Below are 20,364 nucleotides of genomic sequence, written 5' to 3' on the forward strand. Positions count from 1 at the left end.
TGTCCCAGAGAATGACTTAGTACTCCTTGTAAACTACCTGATGGAGAAAGAATTTTCTCATACGATGAGGAGCCAAACAGTCTGGGGTGTGTGTGTATGTGTGTGTGTAAAGAATAGTAGGCCTTGATGTTCACTAAACCCCACAAAGTGGTAAGAGGAATGTGAGGTTATCGGCAAAGGAGAAGATATACATGGTTCCAGTGTGACCTCAGCAAATGCTGAAGCACAACAGCACACAACCCTTGTGCCTGTGGTGAGTTTGTGTGGAAACTGCTTGTTTTCCATCTGGCCTTGAAAGGAACTTGTACTAAGCAGGGTTTGTGTGCAGTTCATCACAGATGTTAGCAGTCGGATCCAGCAATCTGTGTGCAGAAGCAGGCTTCCATGCACAGATACCTTTCCAGTTGTGTCCAACATATGAAAGAGAATCTGAACAAAACCCCACACCCATATGTATGCTGCCAAAGAGATGATTAATTTTGACAGCACTAGCTAATAATAATAATAATAATTTATTTATACCCTGCCCATCTGGCAGCTCCCAACAGAATATTAAAAACATGATAAAACATCAAACATTAAAAACCTCCCTATACAGGGTTGCATTCAGATGCCTTCTAAAGGCCAGATAGTTGTTTATTTCCTTGACATCTAATGGGAGGGCGTTCCACAGGGCGGGCACCACTACCAAGAAAGCCCTCTTCCTGGTTCCCTGTAACCTCACTTCTCACAAGCTTCTCACTTCTCAAGCTTTCTTTAGCACCTCAGCCCAGGACTAATTGCAGCCATCAGCAGCCATTAACATCCATCTACAGGCTTACCACTCCCATCAGCCCATCTCCCATTCCCACCCACCCCCACCACCCTCTGTATATATATAGGGTCTGACACTTCTGTTTCTAGTGTATCTGAAGAAGTGTGCATGCACACGAAAGCTCATACCAAAATATAAACTTAGTTGGTCTTTAAGGTGCTACTGAAGGAATTTTTTATCTCACTTCTCACAGTGAGGGAACCACCAGAAGGCCCTCGGCGCTTGACCTCAGTGTCTTGGCAGAATGATGGGGGTGGAGACGCTCCTTCAGGTATACTGGGCCGAGGCCATTTATAGTTCTAAAGGTCAGCACCAACACTTTGAACTGTGCTCAGAAATGTACTGGGAGCCATGTAGGTCTTTCAGGACCGGTGCTATATGATCTTGGCAGCCATTCCCAGTCACCAGTCTAGCTGCCGCATTCTGGATTAGTTGTAGTTTCCAGGTCACCTTCAAAGGTAGCCCCACGCAGAGTGCATCACAGTAGTCCAAGCGGGAAAATAAAAATATCCCTGCTGGATGAAGCCAGTGGCCCATCTAGTCTAGCACTCTGTCACAGTGGCCAACTGCAAGCAGGAGCCAAACACAGTTAAAAAAAAACAAAAACAGATTATTAGGAAAGCGAATTTGGTGCTTGTCACATTCTGTACTTGTGTGGAATTCCATAATCCAAATAAGCTAATCATAGGAGTGTTTTTGGAGCTGGAGGCATAAAAACGGTGGTCCAAAAGACATGATGAATCGCTTTTATGTTAGTGGTTAGTTCACCAAGTGCACATTTTACATCTCTAGTCTGAAAAAGAGTTCCCCGCAGCCAGGTTTTTTGTGGACACAAGTAGCATAGGATTTGGGTAGGTTTCCTGCTGCAAGTCAAATCTGTACCACTGCTATGAGGGAGTGGCCAGCTCCCTTGCTCTGCCGGAATTCCCACCCAGTCATCTGCTCAGCTGGGCTGCCTGCTCAGTTGGACCCCAGTCTTCCCTCACCCTGTTGTGCATTCATGCAGGCGGGTGGTGGCAGCAGCAGCAGCAGCAGCTGGAGGAACATGGGAAGGCCCATCTGGGCTGCTTGCTCGCTCACTCTGCCAGTCAGCTTACTCGCACCACCAGTCTGCCTGTTTCACTCACCCACTCCACCTGCTGTTGTCACACTGAAGTTTGTGAAGCTGCAGCATAACTCTTTTCTTATAAAAATAATATATAGTAAGACAATGCACCTAAAATACTGCTTGTACAGAAATTTTAAAAAACAACACAATCTCTCAATCGAAAAGACGTGATACAAAAGGAAAAAGCAATGGTGTGGGAAGAGGAAAACAAATTCCTAAAACTGGGGTTGCCATTGCCAATTTCATTTTTTTTAAACAAGAAATTAATTTTTTTACCATATATATAGAGGATACATCCTGAATTAATGTTATGCCTCATGGGAACGATCCTGGAAATGTTTGTGGATATGTGAATTTCTGCTTACGCCTTTGTTCTTGCTTTTTAACCTTTTGCCTCTTGTGTGATTAATTGTTGACAGTCTACATAAAATATCCATCAATCTTCTTAGGTGACGTAGGCAAAGTTTACGAGGCAGATGAGATGACAGAATTTGGAGGACTTGCCCTGACCTTATATTCTTTTTTGTTTGGCAATCATTGAGATCAGTTCTTTCACGAAAGGAGCCCTAATAAATCTTAGGCCACAATGCCATAAAGAGTTTATCTAACAAAAATAACCAGAGCTATATGCCAATGTTCCATCTTGCTCTCATCATAGGCTTAGCGCCCAGTGCATCCTCCTACCAATTCAAGGTCTGAAATACTCTGTTCCAAGAGATTTCTCCTTAACCTTTCGAATCAAATGATGCCTCCTTCCTTGAGTTGTTCACAACATTAAATCACCCGTGAAGACTGAGCAATAAAGATGCTGGAGAGATTAGGGTGACTGAGGTGGGGGAGAGACCTTATGTGCCCAAAACATGCACTGTTTGGAGCCTCACTGCTGAAATGCCCTCTACCTATGCCACTACATGTGACATGAGAAGGGGCCCTAACATGCATCATAACATATGACCATGAAACTCTTTCATGGAACAGATACAGATTGGCCCAGAATATCCCCTTGCACGAACAAGCTCTATGCACATATGTCAGTATGCCTGCGGCATCCCTTTAAGTGTGGGGGCAGAGGGCTGTGGTCAGTGGGTATGGTGGCAGGGGATGAGGCTAAGCTACATGACACAGCGATTTTTAGGGGAAATTGCTAATACCAGGCAAATCTATGTACAAAAAATGTATTTAGTTTAATCCATTTGCATTGAAACTGTTGAATTTTTGCAAAGACTTAAAAATAGATATACAGTAGTACCTCTGGCACAGTGCCACACCCTTTGTCCCAGCTACCCCCGGAAGTCCATTCTTAAACTGAGGTGCACACTGTCAGGGGTGAAGGGCTTCCTCTCTTCACACAATCACCATGAGAGGCTCCTGACGTTTTTATAGTCTTTATTTACAGTATTTACAAGCGGTTGTTAGCACATAATGATCATTCATCAGAGTCACTCAGTTCGTATCTCTGCTGAGCTCTGCGTCTGCCCCGCCAACACGCCAGGAAATGGCAAACCCGCTCACTTCGTCTTTCGCCCCTCTTTTTCTCCACACGTCTCCACCGTTCGGCTTTCGTTCATAGACTGAGGTAAAGTTCGCTAACCGGGACAATACTTCTGGTTTAGCGGAGTTCGTAAACTGAATAGTTGGTAAACAGGGCTGTTCCTAAACCAAGGTACCACTGTATTTGCAAACTGGTGTGGCAAATATGGAGAAGAATGAAGTTAAGACTGGAAAAATGAGAAAGTAAAGCCAAAACTGACAGACTTGTCCATCCTTACTTCAGCCTGTGGGGCAAGGGGCTGGGGTGCCATCTGTACCCTGCATTTAAAGCAGTATGCGGCTGATTTTTTTTAAAAAAATGAAGATAAATAAATTGGGGTTTTACCAAAAGGAGTAGAGCCACCACCACCCCAACCAAATTGAAGTGTTTACTATAATTAATTGATATGTTGTTTCACCTTTTATATGGTTTTTAATTATTTTTACCTGTTGTAAGGCACTATGGAAAAATAGTATGTTTTCTTTATTTGTTTGGAAAGCTTGATTGAGACTTTCCTTAAACATTACAAAAAACCCCCCACCTAACATAAAAAGGAGACGGAAAAAATGCAAAGTCGTCTATCCTAGGTAAATCTTAGCTCTTATCCCACATAGAGAGTGATGAACATACCCAGCTCTCACTTGGGAGCTTCCCTTTCTTCTTCCAGCCTCTTACCCTGGGAGATCTTAACTTCCTTGCCTCTCACACAGGGTCCTTTAGCCTTTCAATGGCAGCATACACCTTCATAAAAGTAGCAGTAGTAGTAATGATAACTGGGGAAGAGGGAGTGAATGACTCTACACCCAAGACCTTAGCATAGGGACTGGGGACCCTGTTTCATGTCAAGCGCCACATTTCCTCATGGGAAACCTTCCAGGGCCTCATAGCAGTAGTGGGTGTGGCCAGGCAAGCTACAGATATTAGAACAGGTAAAATGGCTAGAGAAGGGTACAGGCCTGGGGTGTGTGGCCTGGGTAGAGTCTCTAGGGCTGGATAGAGAAACCTGCAGGGGCATATCCAGCTCTCCACCTGAGGCTCCCTACTCCTGTAGTAGCAGCTGTGACGATCCATAGTAAAAATAATGAGAATTATGCAAATAGCAGTTGGATGTTTAGGGGAGCCCCATTCTGGATCCAGACTACAGGAACAGCAAAGGGCTCAATCTTCTCCCCACCACTGTGATCCAATCCTGTCCCATACTGGTGTTAGCTGTGCATTGTATTGTTCTAGTCTAGTTATACATTTGGGCTTTGTTTGTTTGTTTTGTTTATGCAATCAATGGAAAGTTCAACCGCAATTTTGTGTTGTCAGTTTCTGAAAATAAACAGCAATCATTTAAAAAGTCTGTGACATAGATTTACTTTGGAGTAATCCTGGGCTCCTAACATTTAGCCCAGGCCCTCCTCTTAACAAAACACTGTGTTCATTTTTAAATTAGTTTAGCTAATTTACATCCTTCAATTTTAAAGTAAACACTGGAATGATAAAATTGGCTCCCCTCCCCTTAGTATTGTTCCATCTTTGCATTGTTCCATTTTCATCCGAAAGATCTTCTCACCGTGATTCAACAAGACACGTCTTCATCATCCAATTCCAGGCGTCTGAATTTATTGCACTCTTACTCAGTACTGCATATGGTACTGTTTACAATAACTGCATATTAGCACGGAGGGCTACACATTTCCCACCCCCGATTTACAGGCTCAGATGTATTTTTCCACTGCTTCCCTTCTCCACTGGGTGAAGGGTGGGGGGAGAGAGATGATTTGCTTGTCCAAAAAAAAGAGGACAACTGCTGCAACCCATTGGAGGGGCTCACCAAAAGGAGGGGAATCCACTGGATCCCACTCGTATTCTCCTGTAGACTAGTGCTTGCAGTCGCCAGGGACACAGTTGGGTCAGAGTCCTTAGCCAAACTGCTGTTGTAGGAATTGGGGCAGCCATATATGAACCACCCACAAGAAGTTCACACAAACAGTGTTTTTATGTGATGTGAGCCTGATTGCAAACTTAGTTGCAGGCCCATGTGTACCTATTGTGTATGCAAGGGTTCAAAGCAGCCATCAGTCCTGAGCTTCACACATACTCCTTTGTGAAAGGAGCTGCTCCATTCTCTTCACTAGTGGAAGTAGCTCTTCACACCCAGCCAGGGCCAACCCAATATATTTTCCTGCCTGAGGTAAGAATGAGATGGCATCGCCATTCTACAACCCAGCAGATGAATCTTTCTACAGTGTTGGCAACAGGATGGTGACCTCCACCATGCCTGAGGGTTGCAGAGTAGCTTGGGGGCTAGGTGAGAAAAGTAGTGACCTGCTGCTGCCACCCCTCTTTCCAGTATCCACCATCTGATACTGAGGACCTATCCATGCCACAGCCCTAATTGACTTAGGCCCCAAATATGCTTCCCTACAGACCCTTTCTAGCTTAAGATCAGCAGAGAGGGCCCTCTTGGTAGTTCCACTGCCCTCAGAAGTGTTAGGGTAGCAGTCTAGGAGAGGGCATTCAGTGTGGCAGCCCCTAAGCTATGGAATTTCTGCCCCTCAGAGTTGAATTTGGCACATTCACCTGTCATATGCACCTCTTTGCCCTGGTTTTTGACACCTGAGATGTATTTTTAAGGACCTACCCTATTCTTTTGACTGTAATTTGTTTTAAGTGGTTTTGATATTGTCCCTGGGACCTCACAGTAGAGAGTGGGCAAGAAATCTAATAAAAACATTGATTTGTGATCTCATGTGAGGAGAGCAGTTTTGTGGGCCTATTTTTTCTCACCTGCAAGGAATCACTGGGTCTGGTTGCATTTTTTTTTAATTAAGAAAACAGATATCCCCCAATTCCTAATATATTAAGTGGACTAAATGCTTGATATTATCAGCCCTGTTGCCTCCTGAGGAGGCTGGAGTTGATCTTCCTGCCTGCTTGCTTTGTGCTTTCCCAGTTTACATGCTGGGGAATAGCAACATCCTGCAATGAACATGTGCACCACATTTTCTTAATAATGAAAAAGCACTTTTAAGGCAGCTTAACATTGTGCTCTTCAGGTGTTGCTTCATGAAATCAGAGAACTGTGGTGACACATTTCCACCCCACCCTCTTCCTCACGCACTGACAAATAATTGAGCACTTCAAAATCCATCAGGCTAAAACTGTATCATTGTTTAAAGCTGTTCCATCAGTATCATAGTTCTACATTTGGAGCCAGACAGGGTTTTGTGTTTTTTAAAAAAACCCTAATGTGGCTTTTAATGGAGACTAGAACTGTTTTTTTGAACCCTGCCCAATTCCATTACGATACCATGTAGTCAGTATTCAGTTCAGGTAATCAGAACATAAGAAGACCCCTACTCAGCTAGTTGTGGAATTCCATCTCCACAGAGGTGTATTTGACATCTTGATTACACAGTTTCTATCGCATTCTGAAGACATACCTCTTTACTTTGAGACATGTCTTTGAGATATGTATTGAGTGGCTCGCCACTCCAACCTCCAAGCAGTGTGAGATTCCAGAAGTTCCAGGCGCTTACCCAGGATTCGTGTTCCCTTTGGAAACGAGGCACAGTGGAGACTGTGGTATCTTTATGATATATGGCTTATTTACACATACATACAACATGAGCCTACGATAGAGGGGCTTCCAGCATTCCAGAAGCTCCTGATTCTTCCATGGCAGCTGCCTTTGATTTGCTCTGACCCTGCTTTCTCCAGTTTTGTGCACTAACTTTTCCTGCAGCTTACACCACCCCAACTGCAATCTCGAAAACAACTGCCCTCCTTCCAACTCTGCCTCCAGCTCTACTTCCAAAGGTTTGTCTTTCTAACTAACTCTGAGTTGGGAGAGGGGCCCCTCCCATTTGCCCTCTGGCACAGTGCCACTCCCTTTGTCCCAGCTAATGACCCATCTGTAGTGGGCCATCGCCAGGCTGGCTCCTGGCTTGTATTTTTAACATGCTAACCTCAGCATCTGGCACCAAGGAATTAGAAGAGGGAGTCCAGGTGCCCCAGGAACTTATAACGGTACAGTGGTACCTCGGTTTAAGTACACAATTGGTTCCGGAAGTCTGTACTTAACCTGAAGCATACTTAACCTGAAGCAAACTTTCCCATTGAAAGTAATGGAAAGTGGATTAATCCATTCCAGATGGGTCTGCGGAGTACTTAAACTGAAAGTACTCAAACCGAAGTGTACTTAAACCAAGGTATGACTGTATTTTTAGAACCCACCCTATTTTTGTGACTATAATTTGTTTTAAACAGTTTTAAACATTGTATCTTATGTTGTTGTAATCTACCCTGGGAACCTATGGTGAAAGGCAAGTAATTGAAATAATAATAGTCCACCATTCTATTCTCATAGCAGCCAATCTGATGTCTATAGGACGCAGAACTTAAGTGCAAAAGTCCTTTCTCCACTTGTGATTCAAAGGCATTTCACCTCCAACAGAACATAGCCTTATCTTCCATTAATTACTCTAATATTATTTTTAAGCACTCCAAGTGGGTGGCCATTTCTACCTCTCGTGGGAGGAAATGCCATAATTTAACAATGATGCTGATGGCTGCTCTAAAGATGGGCCTGGTGTGTCTAAACTCTTGACACCCAGGGGAACTTTCTGAATAGTGCCTACTTCTCTTCAATTATAAAATGTACCTCAGGCTTGAGTAGTAAATCCATTTGGGCATGAGAGAACAGGGTTCAGCTCCTAGCTCAGTCTGTCAACCAGGAACATTATGGCAGTGTAGTGCAGATAAGTGGATTTTTTTAAACAAAAGATTGTAGCACACCTTGCACATAAAACGTGATGTGGAAATGAGGAGCAATTACCATTTGCAATTAAATTTTACCTTCTTGGTAACACAGGTAATAAAGGAGTGTCATCTTTTCAAAAGATCTCTGCTATAGATAACTCATCAAACTTAAAGGAGTATTCTTTTTTGAAAGACCAGAGGGAAATACATAAATATGTATTTTATGAAACATCAGAGTAATCCCACTTCATACAAACCTTGCACAAAGGTGGCAAAAGCTATATTACCCTCCTCCAATGATATGCAAAGGACATAAATCATCCAGAGAATTGCTGGTATGAAATGCTATGGTGTATGTATTATGAAATATTTTATTGGATTCTCTCCGTATATAAATTCCATAGCTTCCTTTGTACTGATTATGAGAGAGAATCAAGGAATGGTTTGTTATATGCATGTCTCTGCTACCACATGAGTAATGCAAGGGAAGTCACTGGCAAGGTGCTAGAAAGCAAATGGTTGTTTCTGAATGCTAAGCAATATCAGCTGCTTGTAACTTCTCACTGATTCTCTGTTTACCCACTGAGAAATGAGTACTAGAGGCTGGTAATCAGTTTAATAGTGAATTGTTAACAACAGCCCCTCCGTGCTGATTTAATTTGCTCTGGAACACCTGTAATACCTGAAATCTGAGCATCTCTTCACCAAAAATCACTTCTGGATTTCACTGCTCAGTTTGTGAGGTGAGCCTGTTTGTTAACTATTTATCATGCTTATACTTGCAGTACTGAAGAAGGCCCCAACATAGCACTCATACTGGAAAATGGAGAATCAGAACTGACCTTAGGTAAGATTTCTTGCTTTTTGTGGAAATAGTGCAAAGGCTGTTAATTGCCCAGTGCTGTGCAAGAAGACCTTGGGGAGCAATATCACTCTTGTGGCCATTCTGTGGTTAGCACCAACCTATTGTTCTGTAATGGTTTCTTAGGGATGCACACTGTTAAATAATATAAAAACTTACCATGGTTTCTTAAGTTGACTAAGCTAAAGTAGGCAGAAGTCAAGCTAAAGTTCCTCATAATTACCTCATAAAATTCATGCCTTCTTGCATGGTGTCTTTGAGTTTTAGGAATCAGCCAGCCATTGTTATTAAGATTATATATTTATATATACCTTGCCCTTTTCCTTGACAGGGACGCAAGGCAGCTAAAAAAAGAGAGGAAAAAACCCAATAATTTAAAAAGTAAACATTAATAGAATGCACACCCAGAGTTAAAAACAGCATGGCACTAGCCCTTTCATTAAAAGCAGTCAGTTGTTTCCCAAAGTCAGTTGGAATAAGAAAGTATTTATCTGGCACCAGAAAGACAACAAGGAGGGAGCCAGTCTAACTTCTCTAGGGAGGGAATTCCAAAATCCCTGAGCAGCCACTGAATTCTGATGACTTACACAGACACACCAAAGTTGAGTTTTTGTCTTACCTTAATTTAGCCTTGCTTTCTTAACAACTTAATAATCTTTGATGGATCAGATCAAAGGCCTGTTCAGCATCCTATTCTCACAGTGGCCAATCAGATGCCTATGGGAATCTCACGAGGAAGCCATGCATCTGCTCCTGCACCCCCAACTTTAAGACTCTCTCAGTTTTATCTAGGATTTACTACTAGTTCAATATCCCCCATTTTACTGAATCTATTACATCATTTCCCCTTTGCTTTGTGGTTCATTTTCTTAAGGCTGCTTAGTAAATATCTCAGGAAGTGCGTCTTACAATGCACTCTTATTAAAGTCTACTCAGAAGTAAGTCTCGGTTCTCATTGATATGTCTCCATGCAATCACATCTCCGAATATAGTTGGGAGCAATTGTGTGAAAATAAAAAGCAGCTGTTCACTTTTGAAATTAACTTTCCTGCATATTTTAATTAGGAGAATAATTTAATAACCCCCCTCTGGGATCAGAACATCCATTACTACTCAATAATATACATAGTCCTGAAGAAAAAAATGCATTTTTGCATTATCTTGAGTATTCCATACTTGTTAGCACATGTGCTTAAAAAAAAGGAGCCATTTCCCATGTGAAGAAATTTACCTGGTTTGGTTGCATTCCTTTGATACAGTTCCATGCACAAATTTGGTGTATGTGTGGAGGAGGGGATACATTCTTAAAGGAACTTTAATCATCAAAGAAGGCATCGATTTTGTTTCATCTAGGCATGTTCTAGCACAAGCAATTATAAGAGCTTGCATTCAGGTGAATTTTGATCTGTGCACAAAAGTTGAAAGGAGATGGTGAAATTCAAGTGCTAAACTTTGCTGTTGGTTCGTCTGGGTTTATGTGTGACTTTAGTATCTGGTAAACAGCTGAGACATCCTTGGAAATGGATGCATCAGTTCTCTTGGCAAGCTGATACATTTAAGTGTTTTTCATTGCTAGATGAGATGTCTTAGCTTTGCGGAGGATTATATAAGTATGGTTACAAATTGTGATGGAGAGTTTAAAGGTGTGGACAACTTCCACAGATGCCTTGTCTGGAGATGTTTGGCACCAAGGTCTCTGTTTCCTTTGTTTGCTTCCATTCAGATCAATTGTACTTAAGGAGTTTTATGTGTGGTTCACAACCACTTCAGTCACTATATGTGCTTTAAAACCAGCTCAAATGCCAATGGAACACCCCAGAGATGTAGTCCAAAGCTAGAATACACTTTGCAGTTGTCATGGAGATACAGTACTGAGATATACTCGGAGTCGAGAGTGAATTTCATGCTCTTTATTCAGCTCATATTCATCAAGGAGAAGAAGAGAAGACGAATGGCTCTTTTCCCAAAACCATCTGCTTATATACATTATTTACACAATGGGCCTTGCGTGATTGGCTACTTCAGGGCTACACCTGTGGGCCAATTATATTGTGGATTGACTTCTGCCTGCAGCCTGATTGGCTGCTCCTACAGGCCAATCAGGTAGCAGATTCACTTCTGCCAGCCGCCTGATTGGCTGCTCCAGCAGGCCAATCAGGTTGTGGATTCACTTCCACCTGGAGTTGGATTGGGTAGCTCCCGCTGATTCTGAATCCTATTGTTCTAGGATTCAGCTCAGTACATAACACCCCTCCCCTCTAAGTTCCAGTCCTGCCCGGGAAGTTGCATTCGTAGTCCCCAAGGTCTGCTGGCCGCCTCCGTGTGCGTTGTGGCCTGGGGTGTTCCTTGGTCAGGGGTTCTGGTTCTGGCTCGTGTTCCGAGGCTGCTGGCTGTGCCGGGGCTGTCTGGTCTGGCGCCACTGAACCACTAGGTTGTGACTCTGGTTCCGGTGTCCTTCCAGCCTCGGGGCGCCCCTCTGTGCCTACTGCTTCTGCTTCCCCTGCCCACCCCTCTCGCTCTACAGGCCTCACTGCCCTGCTGTCCCCTTGGGACCCCTCTGTCCCGCTCTCCTCCCGGGTTCCTCCTGGGAATCGTCGCCGTAGCTGGTCGCAGTGGCGGCGCCAACATTGCCCCCCTTCTGTTAGTACCTCGTACGACACGGGACCGGTCACCTTGGTGACTGTGGCGGGTACCCATGCTGGGCCTGCCCCAAAATTCTTTGCATACACTGGGTCCTGGGCCACAAATGTCCGGGGGTTCCTGCCTTTCCCCACCACTACCTCATCCTGAGCTCTGTCGGGGTGAAGTCGGTCCAGTCTAGTTGCAAGGCGCCGGCCCATGAGTAGTTCAGCTGGGCTCCGGCCCGTCGTTGTGCTTGGGGTGCTGTGCTGTGCTAGAAGAAATGCGGCAAGGCGGTATTCCCAGTCCCCTTGTGTTATGCGGCGGAGGCTGTCCTTCGTGGTCCGCACCATGCGCTCCGCTTGGCCATTGGTGGCAGGGTGGAATGGTGCTGAGCGGATGTGGCGGATGGCGTTCTGCGCTGTGAAGGTCTGGAACTCCTCTGACGTGAATGCGGTTCCATTGTCCGAGACGAGGGTGTCAGGGAGCCCGTGGGTTGCAAACAGCTTACGTAGTACCCGGATGGCTGCCGCCGTAGAAGTGGACGGTACCAGTGCGACCTCCAGCCATTTGGTGTAGGAATCCACCACTATGAAGAATGTTTTTCCCTGGAAGGGGCCAGCGAAGTCCACGTGCAAGCGTGACCATGGCTGTCGGGCGGACTCCCAGGGCTGGACTGGGGCCCTTGGGGGATCCGGGCGGGATTCTTGGCAAGAATGACTGAAGTTCGGGCTTGCTCTTGGGCGCTGGGGCCTCACAAATGGCCCGTACCTTGTCACCGGTTGGATGGACCCCTTCTGCGTCCACCTTAAATCCCAGAAAGTCCACCTGCGGCACTCCCAGTAAACACTTTTCCCGCTTCACCTTGAGGCCCGCCGTCTGGAAACGGTGCAGGACGGAGCGGAGGCGGTCCTCAAATTCCTCTGGTGTGGGCCCAGCGATCAGTACATCATCGAAGAAGGGGGTGACGCCAGGAATCCCTTTAAGGAGAGAGTCCATTAGATTCTGGAATATGCCTGGTGCCACGCTAACGCCAAATTGCAGCCGCTTTACTCTGAATGCCCCTCTGTGCGTCACAATCGTCTGAGCCTCTGCTGTGGCTTCGTCCACAGGCAACTGTTGATACGCTTGGGCCAAGTCCAGTTTGCCAAAGATTTTTGACCCAGCCAGGGTGGCGAGGACATGGCTGACCACTGGCACTGGGTATGCATGGGCCGCGAGAGCCTTGTTTATGGTGCATTTGTAGTCTGCACAGATGCGGACCGAACCATTAGGCTTGACGGGTGTGACAATTGGAGTTTCCCAGGGGGCGTTGGGCACCGGCTCCAGCACTCCTTGCTCCACGAGCCGGTCCAATTCCTCGTCTATGCGGGGTTTCAGGGCGAACGGGACCCGGCGGGCCTTGTGCCTGATGGGTCGTACAGCGGGGTCTAGCTGTAGGGCAATGGGGGGTCCTGTATATCGTCCCAATGCCCCATCGAAAACCCCTGGAAACTCTTTGCATATGGCGTCCACGTCCACTTGTAAGCTAGTGCGGTTCACCCCGGTAACGGCTAGCCCCAGAGGTCCAAACCATGCCAGTCCCAGTAAGCTAACGTAGGGGCCCTTAACTACCAGCAAGTCCAATTGTTGCTTTCGCCCTCGATATTGCACCCTGAAGGTCCCCACCCCCATTGTAGGGACCTTACGTTTCTGGAAGTCCCGGAGGGTGAATGGGGCCGGCCTTAGTTTGGGACCCCCATTAGGGCACAGTTCCCTTAATGTTCGGGCCGAGATTATGGATAGAGTTGAACCCGTGTCCAGCTCCATGCGGCATGGGGCTCCCTCTATCTGTACCTCTATATAAATTTTCTCTGTGCTGGGATGGGGCAACTGGAATACCTGGTAGTCCGTGATCTCCGTCGAGTTGCCTTGGTGCATGGTGCCGTGTGACCTGGGGCTCCTGGGTCGGTCATCTGATGCTTGTCGACGGGTGAGTCGAGCCCGACACACCCGGGCGATGTGTCCCAATTTTCTGCACTGCCTGCACTCTGCGTTGCGGAAACGGCAGGTCTTCCTCTCGTGGTTCTCCCCGCAGCTTGCACAGTTCCCTCCTTCTCGTCGAGGCTGCGGTGGTGTGTGTGCTGCTTGAGTGCGCCGCTGTACTCGGTGTACTTCCTCCCTGCCAGATTCGGATTCGTCGGTGAGGTCTTCATGGTAGACCCTCGGTTGGGATGGCGGGGCCGGTCGTGCCTCTTGCGTTGACCTCTCGGCGGCTTCGGTTGCCAGGGCTTCCTCCAGAGCAATCTGGAACGTGAGGTCTTTTTTGGCGTAGAGGCGTCGTTGCAACATCTCGTCCCTCAGGCCACCGACGAGGCGGTCACGAAGCATGTTCTCCAACTCTGAGAAGTTGCATAACCGGGCGGCTTGGCGGAGGGAGGTCACAAACCCAGTTATGGTTTCCCCCGGGGCTTGCCGCTTTGCGTAGAAGGCATTTCGGCAAGCTACCACCGAGGGCTGTGGTGAAAAGTGCTCCTTCAGCCGTTCCATTATTGTTTTGTAAGAGACGGTAGCGACATCTCTAGGTGCAAGGAGAGCCCGGGCGATTTCAAACGTCTCCTCTCCACAGACGCTGAAGAATGTCGCCCTCTTCATGGCATCGTTGGTGACTTCTTTCGCTTGCAGGAGGAAGTTGAAACGGGCGGCGTACCCTTCCCAGTCTCCTGATGCTGGTTTGAATGGCGAGAAGCTGCTGTCGGTTGCCATTCTGGGTTCCTTGGGTCCTGGAGCTGAAGCCTGGATGCACGGTGCGATGCAGCGGTGCAGCAGGTGGCGGTGCTGCGGTGCAGTGCGTGGTGGCGGTCAGCTCAGCAGGATCCCATCCTCGTCGCCAGTGAGATATACTCGGAGTCGAGAGTGAATTTCATGCTCTTTATTCAGCTCATATTCATCAAGGAGAAGAAGAGAAGACGAATGGCTCTTTTCCCAAAACCATCTGCTTATATACATTATTTACACAATGGGCCTTGCGTGATTGGCTACTTCAGGGCTACACCTGTGGGCCAATTATATTGTGGATTGACTTCTGCCTGCAGCCTGATTGGCTGCTCCTACAGGCCAATCAGGTAGCAGATTCACTTCTGCCAGCCGCCTGATTGGCTGCTCCAGCAGGCCAATCAGGTTGCGGATTCACTTCCACCTGGAGTTGGATTGGGTAGCTCCCGCTGATTCTGAATCCTATTGTTCTAGGATTCAGCTCAGTACATAACAAGTACCATCAAACATGGTTTCCTTGTAGTGAATCATCCTTGTTCTAGTTGTGACATACAGGGGTGAGTATTATCTGGGTCACGGCCATCTTGGCGCATTTATTTATTACATTCATATGCCACCTTTCCTCTAAGGAGCTCAAAGTGTCATACATGGTTCTCCCTCTCCCCATTTTAGACTCTCAGCAATTCTTTAAGCCCAGCAGTCACTGGCAACACAGAACAGAGATATTATTTGAGAACAAAAATCCTAAAGCTGACAAATGTGTATTTACTGACCCTCCTGATGTTTTCACCACTTGGAGAGAAGATCTAGGGTGCAGCCCACTGAAAACATGTCCTGCAAAAGATTTATTGAAATGAATGGAAAATTTGTAGCTGAATATGCATGTTTACCCATGCAATGGCCTAACAGCTATAGCTAATTTCAGAGTTCTCTAGGCACTGCAAAGGGCACACAGAAATCTTGTGCATGTGGACTTTCCTCATTCTTCCAGATGGAAGCAGCTGTTGCATGCATACTTCCTTGAGTGTGTTTAGTTTGATCAAGTCCAATGAAGTAAAAAGGGATCCATTTTGCATGTGCCCACATTTGCATGAAGCCAACGACACACACGGAGGAAAGAATCAGGGTTCATTTCTGGATACCTCACCCATGTATCACACCTATTATTTTTGCCCCAAACCGCAACCTATTTTATAATTCCTTTGTCTCTGCGTTATCAGTTCCAGACGTCGCAGCTGCCATGGAATGTAACAATGAAACTACACATGCCTCATTTAGAGATGGCGCTTTAAGATATATGTAGTTCTTTTTCCCTCCTTTGTTAAAGTAACTTGAATGCAGATACAACACCATCTTGGAGCCCTGCAGCCAAATGTTAACTTTTATTAAGTTTTATTATCTTCCTTGAGTCCCTCCCCCCCCCCCCCCGCACCACAAATGCTTTTAGGATGAGCACATGCTAACCTTATCATGTGGTTGTACTTGGAAGGCTTAACAGGAGTATCAATCTCAGTGGCCCTAGACTGCTTGTCTTGCGTGAAGTTCTGTACCGCATTTTCCTGTCTTATTCAAACATGAAAGATGCACTGAGCAATCACTTTTCTAACCACAAGCGGAGGTGTGTTTACATTTAAAAGTGTGCTGCATTTATTCATTCTTCAGCCGGGCGAACTTTACTGTCTTACTCATCAAAAAAAAAGGTTCTTATTGAAGGCACAGGGAGGGAGGAAAGTAAAGGCTAAGAGTGGTTGTTGATTCTGCTTTGCATGTATGCAGCCCTAAATTCCACAAATTGCATTTCATGTATCCAGCTTTAAATTGGGGGCATGTGGAATTTAGCACTATACATGGGATGTTCTGACACTTGGGTGGTCTTTGAGAGGGCATACCTCTGGGTGCTGAGCCCATTAGCTCTTATAAGGGGATGCCTTGTACCAATGAGTTTTCATACTTTCAGTCTTATATTACCCTTTCCTTGCCTGTTAATGGAGCCTTGAGTTCTGCCATGGAACCCTTATATGTTAAAGAGGGCATCATCTGCAGGGCCATCTTAAGCATATCTGGCGTTGTGGTGCAAAGATCCCTCCGGCACCGGTGTCCCCCCCCCCATTTTCCAGAGTTGTCAACTTGTCGACCTTTTCCCAAGCCTCTGTGGGGATCACTCTCCTCCCGCAGAAGCTTGGAAGACAAGCTGCACGCCAGCCAGCCATATGGTTGACAGGGCACAGCCGGCAAGCGTGCAGGGAAAGGGGAGGCTGCCGGCAAAGCCGCAACACCTTTTCCCAAGGATACACCATTCCACATCTTCCTGGTTTTTTTTTTGTCTTCCCCACAAAAGTTTGTCAACATTCTATGTTCAGCGAGCATGCTCAGTCCTGTTTGAGCTGTTTCGGGGTTCCCTCCTGCCAATTATTTTGTATTTTGTATTTTTTTTGAAGTTTTCAAGTAATTACTGACAAAAATGATAATGGAAGAAAACAATGGCATAAGCATAAACTAAACCATGAATTAACGAAACATTTCTTTTGCAAATGGCATCATGAACAAAAACAAAAATGGATGTTGCTGGAAAGAAGTATGTGAGAAAAAATAGGCAAATTTCATGTGAAACTGAAACACTGCATGAAGATTTTGCTAGCTAGGAAACAAAAATTTGCACCAGATTTTAGAGTGTATGGTTATCTTCACCCCAAATGATTTCTTCCCTGGGGATTTGATGATACTCTTCCTATATGATTTGAACCCATACCTCCTCCTTTGTAAGAGCTTGCGGCACACTACTTGGAGACTGCACTTATCTGATTCCTGTTTAAAACCATTAACTCCCTGACTTTTTAAGGCCTTGGTTTCAGTCTGTGAGTCATACTCGTGCTGTTGATAACAAAAGAAGGTGTGAGGAAAGCTAACACCATAACCTGGGCTTGTCATCACTTCATTTGCCTCAGGTGTGTTTTGAAGAGTGTGGATCAGGTGTTGACAAGAAAGGCCATCGGGAATCTCCCAAGGAAAACTTGATTGCTGAGTAACCTAAAGCAAGGCAAATCTTCTGTGATGAAGGATTTTAAAATAACTGATGGGACAATTTAAAGCCACTTTGGTGTGCTCTGTAAGTTCAGGATGTAATAATCTTGTTTTGGACACAGAGGTGAAGTAAAAAAGCCATTCCATTGAGTGGATAACTGTAGTCTACATTTCACCTCCAACACTACGGAGAACGTGTAATGATAAAATAACTTTAAAATCCTTTACTTAAGCCTCCTTATTGAGTAACCTCCTGTGCCACGTGGCTAACTAACAATGTAAAATGGAATATCTGGTCTCTCTATGAGCAAGGCCTTTAGTAATATGGCACTAACCTTTTGAAATGCTCTCCCATTAAATATTACATCTTCTCTGTTTCCTTTTAGGTGCTTACTAAAACCTTCCCCTTCCAACAAGCCTTTTAAGTAGCCTGCATCTTTGTATTAGAATTGCTTTTTGATGATTTAATTATTTTATTGTTTGTGTATTTGTTTCCCTGGCCTGCTTTGGGAGTAAGGCTGGAGGAGGATGATGATTTTGGGGCATTTTGATATGTTGAGGGGCCAGTTTCCCTAGTCCAAAACTGCTTGCTTTAAGGCTTTACAATGAACTGAATTCTTCATTAAATACAGTTGATAAAAAAGTGGCTTTAATTAAACAACATGTCGTGAATTGTGTTTTCTGGGTGTGTGCTTGTGAGTGTTTAAACAGAAAGGACGAGAAAGGTGAGTGGAGGTGAAGCATAACTATTTATTAATCTCTCAGAAATTGAAGGAATAATCCAACCTGAAATATTATTTGAACAGCTGAAACTCTCAATTAACACAGTGAATTGTCATGCCGTTGGGTACGTATAAACTAGGTTGATGAGTTGGAAAGTTATATCCACAAAAACCTCAGCGCTGCTTTGTGCAGGGGCATCTCACAGTGCTCTGAAATAGGTAGAACTTTAAAGCTTATCATTGGAAATCTTTTATATATGTTGATTTCTACTTTTGTGGAATGTGGGAAAAGAGAGTTGATTTACACTGCTTTGGCCCTATAAACAAAGAACCAGTCTAGGGAGATAAGAAGAAAAAAACCCATAAGAAGAGCCCTGCTGAATCAGGCAAAAGTCCCATCCTCTTCTCACACTGGCCTTCTCACAGCAACTGGTCTTCCTCTTCCTCTTCCTCTTCCAAGTCACACTGCCTCTCAGTTATAGGACACATAGTTGCCACATTGTTTCTGTGTCACTGGAGTTTAGTTACACAAAGAAGTTGGATCCAACTAAAGCCGCTGTTATAGTAGCTTCCTTCCCCTTTTGATCAAAGGGAATAAAGCTAATGTCCTACCAAAATGGCCAGTCTTTAAGGTGCTACAGACAAACAGGGCTACCCATTGGGAATCCAAGACGTAAGTATTCATGGCCAACCTGGACTTAGACTTGCAGTTTGCAGAGGTATCCTTCTTGCGTTATGTTCATCGTGGCATGGTAGCTACTGCAGCACAACTCCATGAAGGAGTAACGACTGGACTCCTGAACACACAGGCGGGTCCAAGCGATGTATCTTCTCCACAGTCTTTGGCCAGGCCCCATTTAAGACTCTGAAAGGGCCAGGGGCAATGTTTAAGGAGGGACCCTCTTCTCATAGCACTATTTCATCATTTAAATGGGACGAGAAAGACAATGTGTATATAAGCCCCCCCCCCTCTCTCTCTCTGTGTGTGTACAGACATTCATTTTATTGGAAGAATTTGGTTTAAAAATCACAACCCATTGCCAATTACCTGCTTAAAATACCCGAATGTCCCATGTATTAAGCCCCCACCGGGAAGCATCCTTCAGATTTATTGAGACATTCAAGCTTTTTTTGAGATCTGGAATAGCTCACTCAGTAGAGCATAAGACTCTTAATCTCAGGGTCGTGGGTTTGAGCCCCATATTGGACTGGGGCACTGGACTAGGTGAGTCTCACAGTCCCTTCCAACTGTACAGTTCTGTGATTCCATGACTGTAAAATATTGGTCTTTCACTTCAAGAAAATGCCAGAGGACACCTTGAGAAATGGTAATGCTTTTCATCAGTCTGTATTTAGCATTCAGATAAATAGATTTCTCTTTCCAGTAAGTTTTTCTTAAATATAAATTCTGTGAAGTAGGCTGTCCAAGGGCAGCAGTATCTCAATTCCCCCAAATCTAGGAGAGTAAAGATTAATCTTCTTTAGAGGAGTAATCATCTGTGCACCATGGCTCTTTAGAGACGGAGAGGAATTTTCTTACTGGTGTGTGGGGTGGCAATTTCAGCAATAAACAATAAAAATATATTTGGTCATTTCAAAATTGTGCCACCCAGAGTTTATTTCTCTCTTTTGTGGTTTCATGACCAGTATATATCAGTTGCACATACTCCAATCTTATAGCGCCAAGTACTATAACATGAAACAGAGAAGAAATAGTTCAAGGCTTAAGTTACAAGTAATATATGGACGATGTTTTGAAATACAATAAAATTTTATGCTGAAAATGTGATGCGATCCTGCACTGTGTACATTTTATTACAAAGACAGTAGGACAAATCGTGGAATCATTTTGTTGCCGGAAGGGACAACGGCAACAAAAAAAGTCCATCTGTTGCAACTTTCTGCCTTAACTTGGCAGGACCACCTATCTGCTGATCTCCCACTGACCAGCCTACACAATGTTCCCTGGGTCATGAGCAGCTGCACTGTCACATGGTGAAGGAAGAAGCTCTCATGGTGATCCATGCCATGTTGCAAATAAGGCTGCATTTTTTAAAAAAAACGAACAAACCCTGTCCCTTGTGCTTTGACAGAGTAGATCACCTGCTATGCAGCCTGCAGATGCTGCAAGAGTACCAAGCTTAATCCCTGCCCTGCTGCTGCATGCATTCCCCATGCCTCCAG

General features: G+C 45.1%; 1 protein-coding gene across 1 annotated transcript in view; it reads left to right on the forward strand.

Annotated features, from left to right (window-relative positions):
* LOC118086259 (uncharacterized) overlaps nt 1-20,364 on the forward strand; it is a 91,005-nt gene that overhangs the window by 39,279 nt on the left and 31,362 nt on the right. Inside the window, exon 3 of the mRNA XM_088668091.1 lies at nt 8,988-9,049. Within this exon, the coding sequence (XP_088524217.1) occupies nt 8,988-9,049 (62 nt within the window). The remainder of the gene's footprint in view (nt 1-8,987; nt 9,050-20,364) is intronic.

The sequence above is a fragment of the Zootoca vivipara genome, chromosome 1, assembly GCF_965207765.1.
Source record: "Zootoca vivipara chromosome 1, rZooViv2.hap1.1, whole genome shotgun sequence".
Taxonomy (NCBI): domain Eukaryota; kingdom Metazoa; phylum Chordata; class Lepidosauria; order Squamata; family Lacertidae; genus Zootoca; species Zootoca vivipara.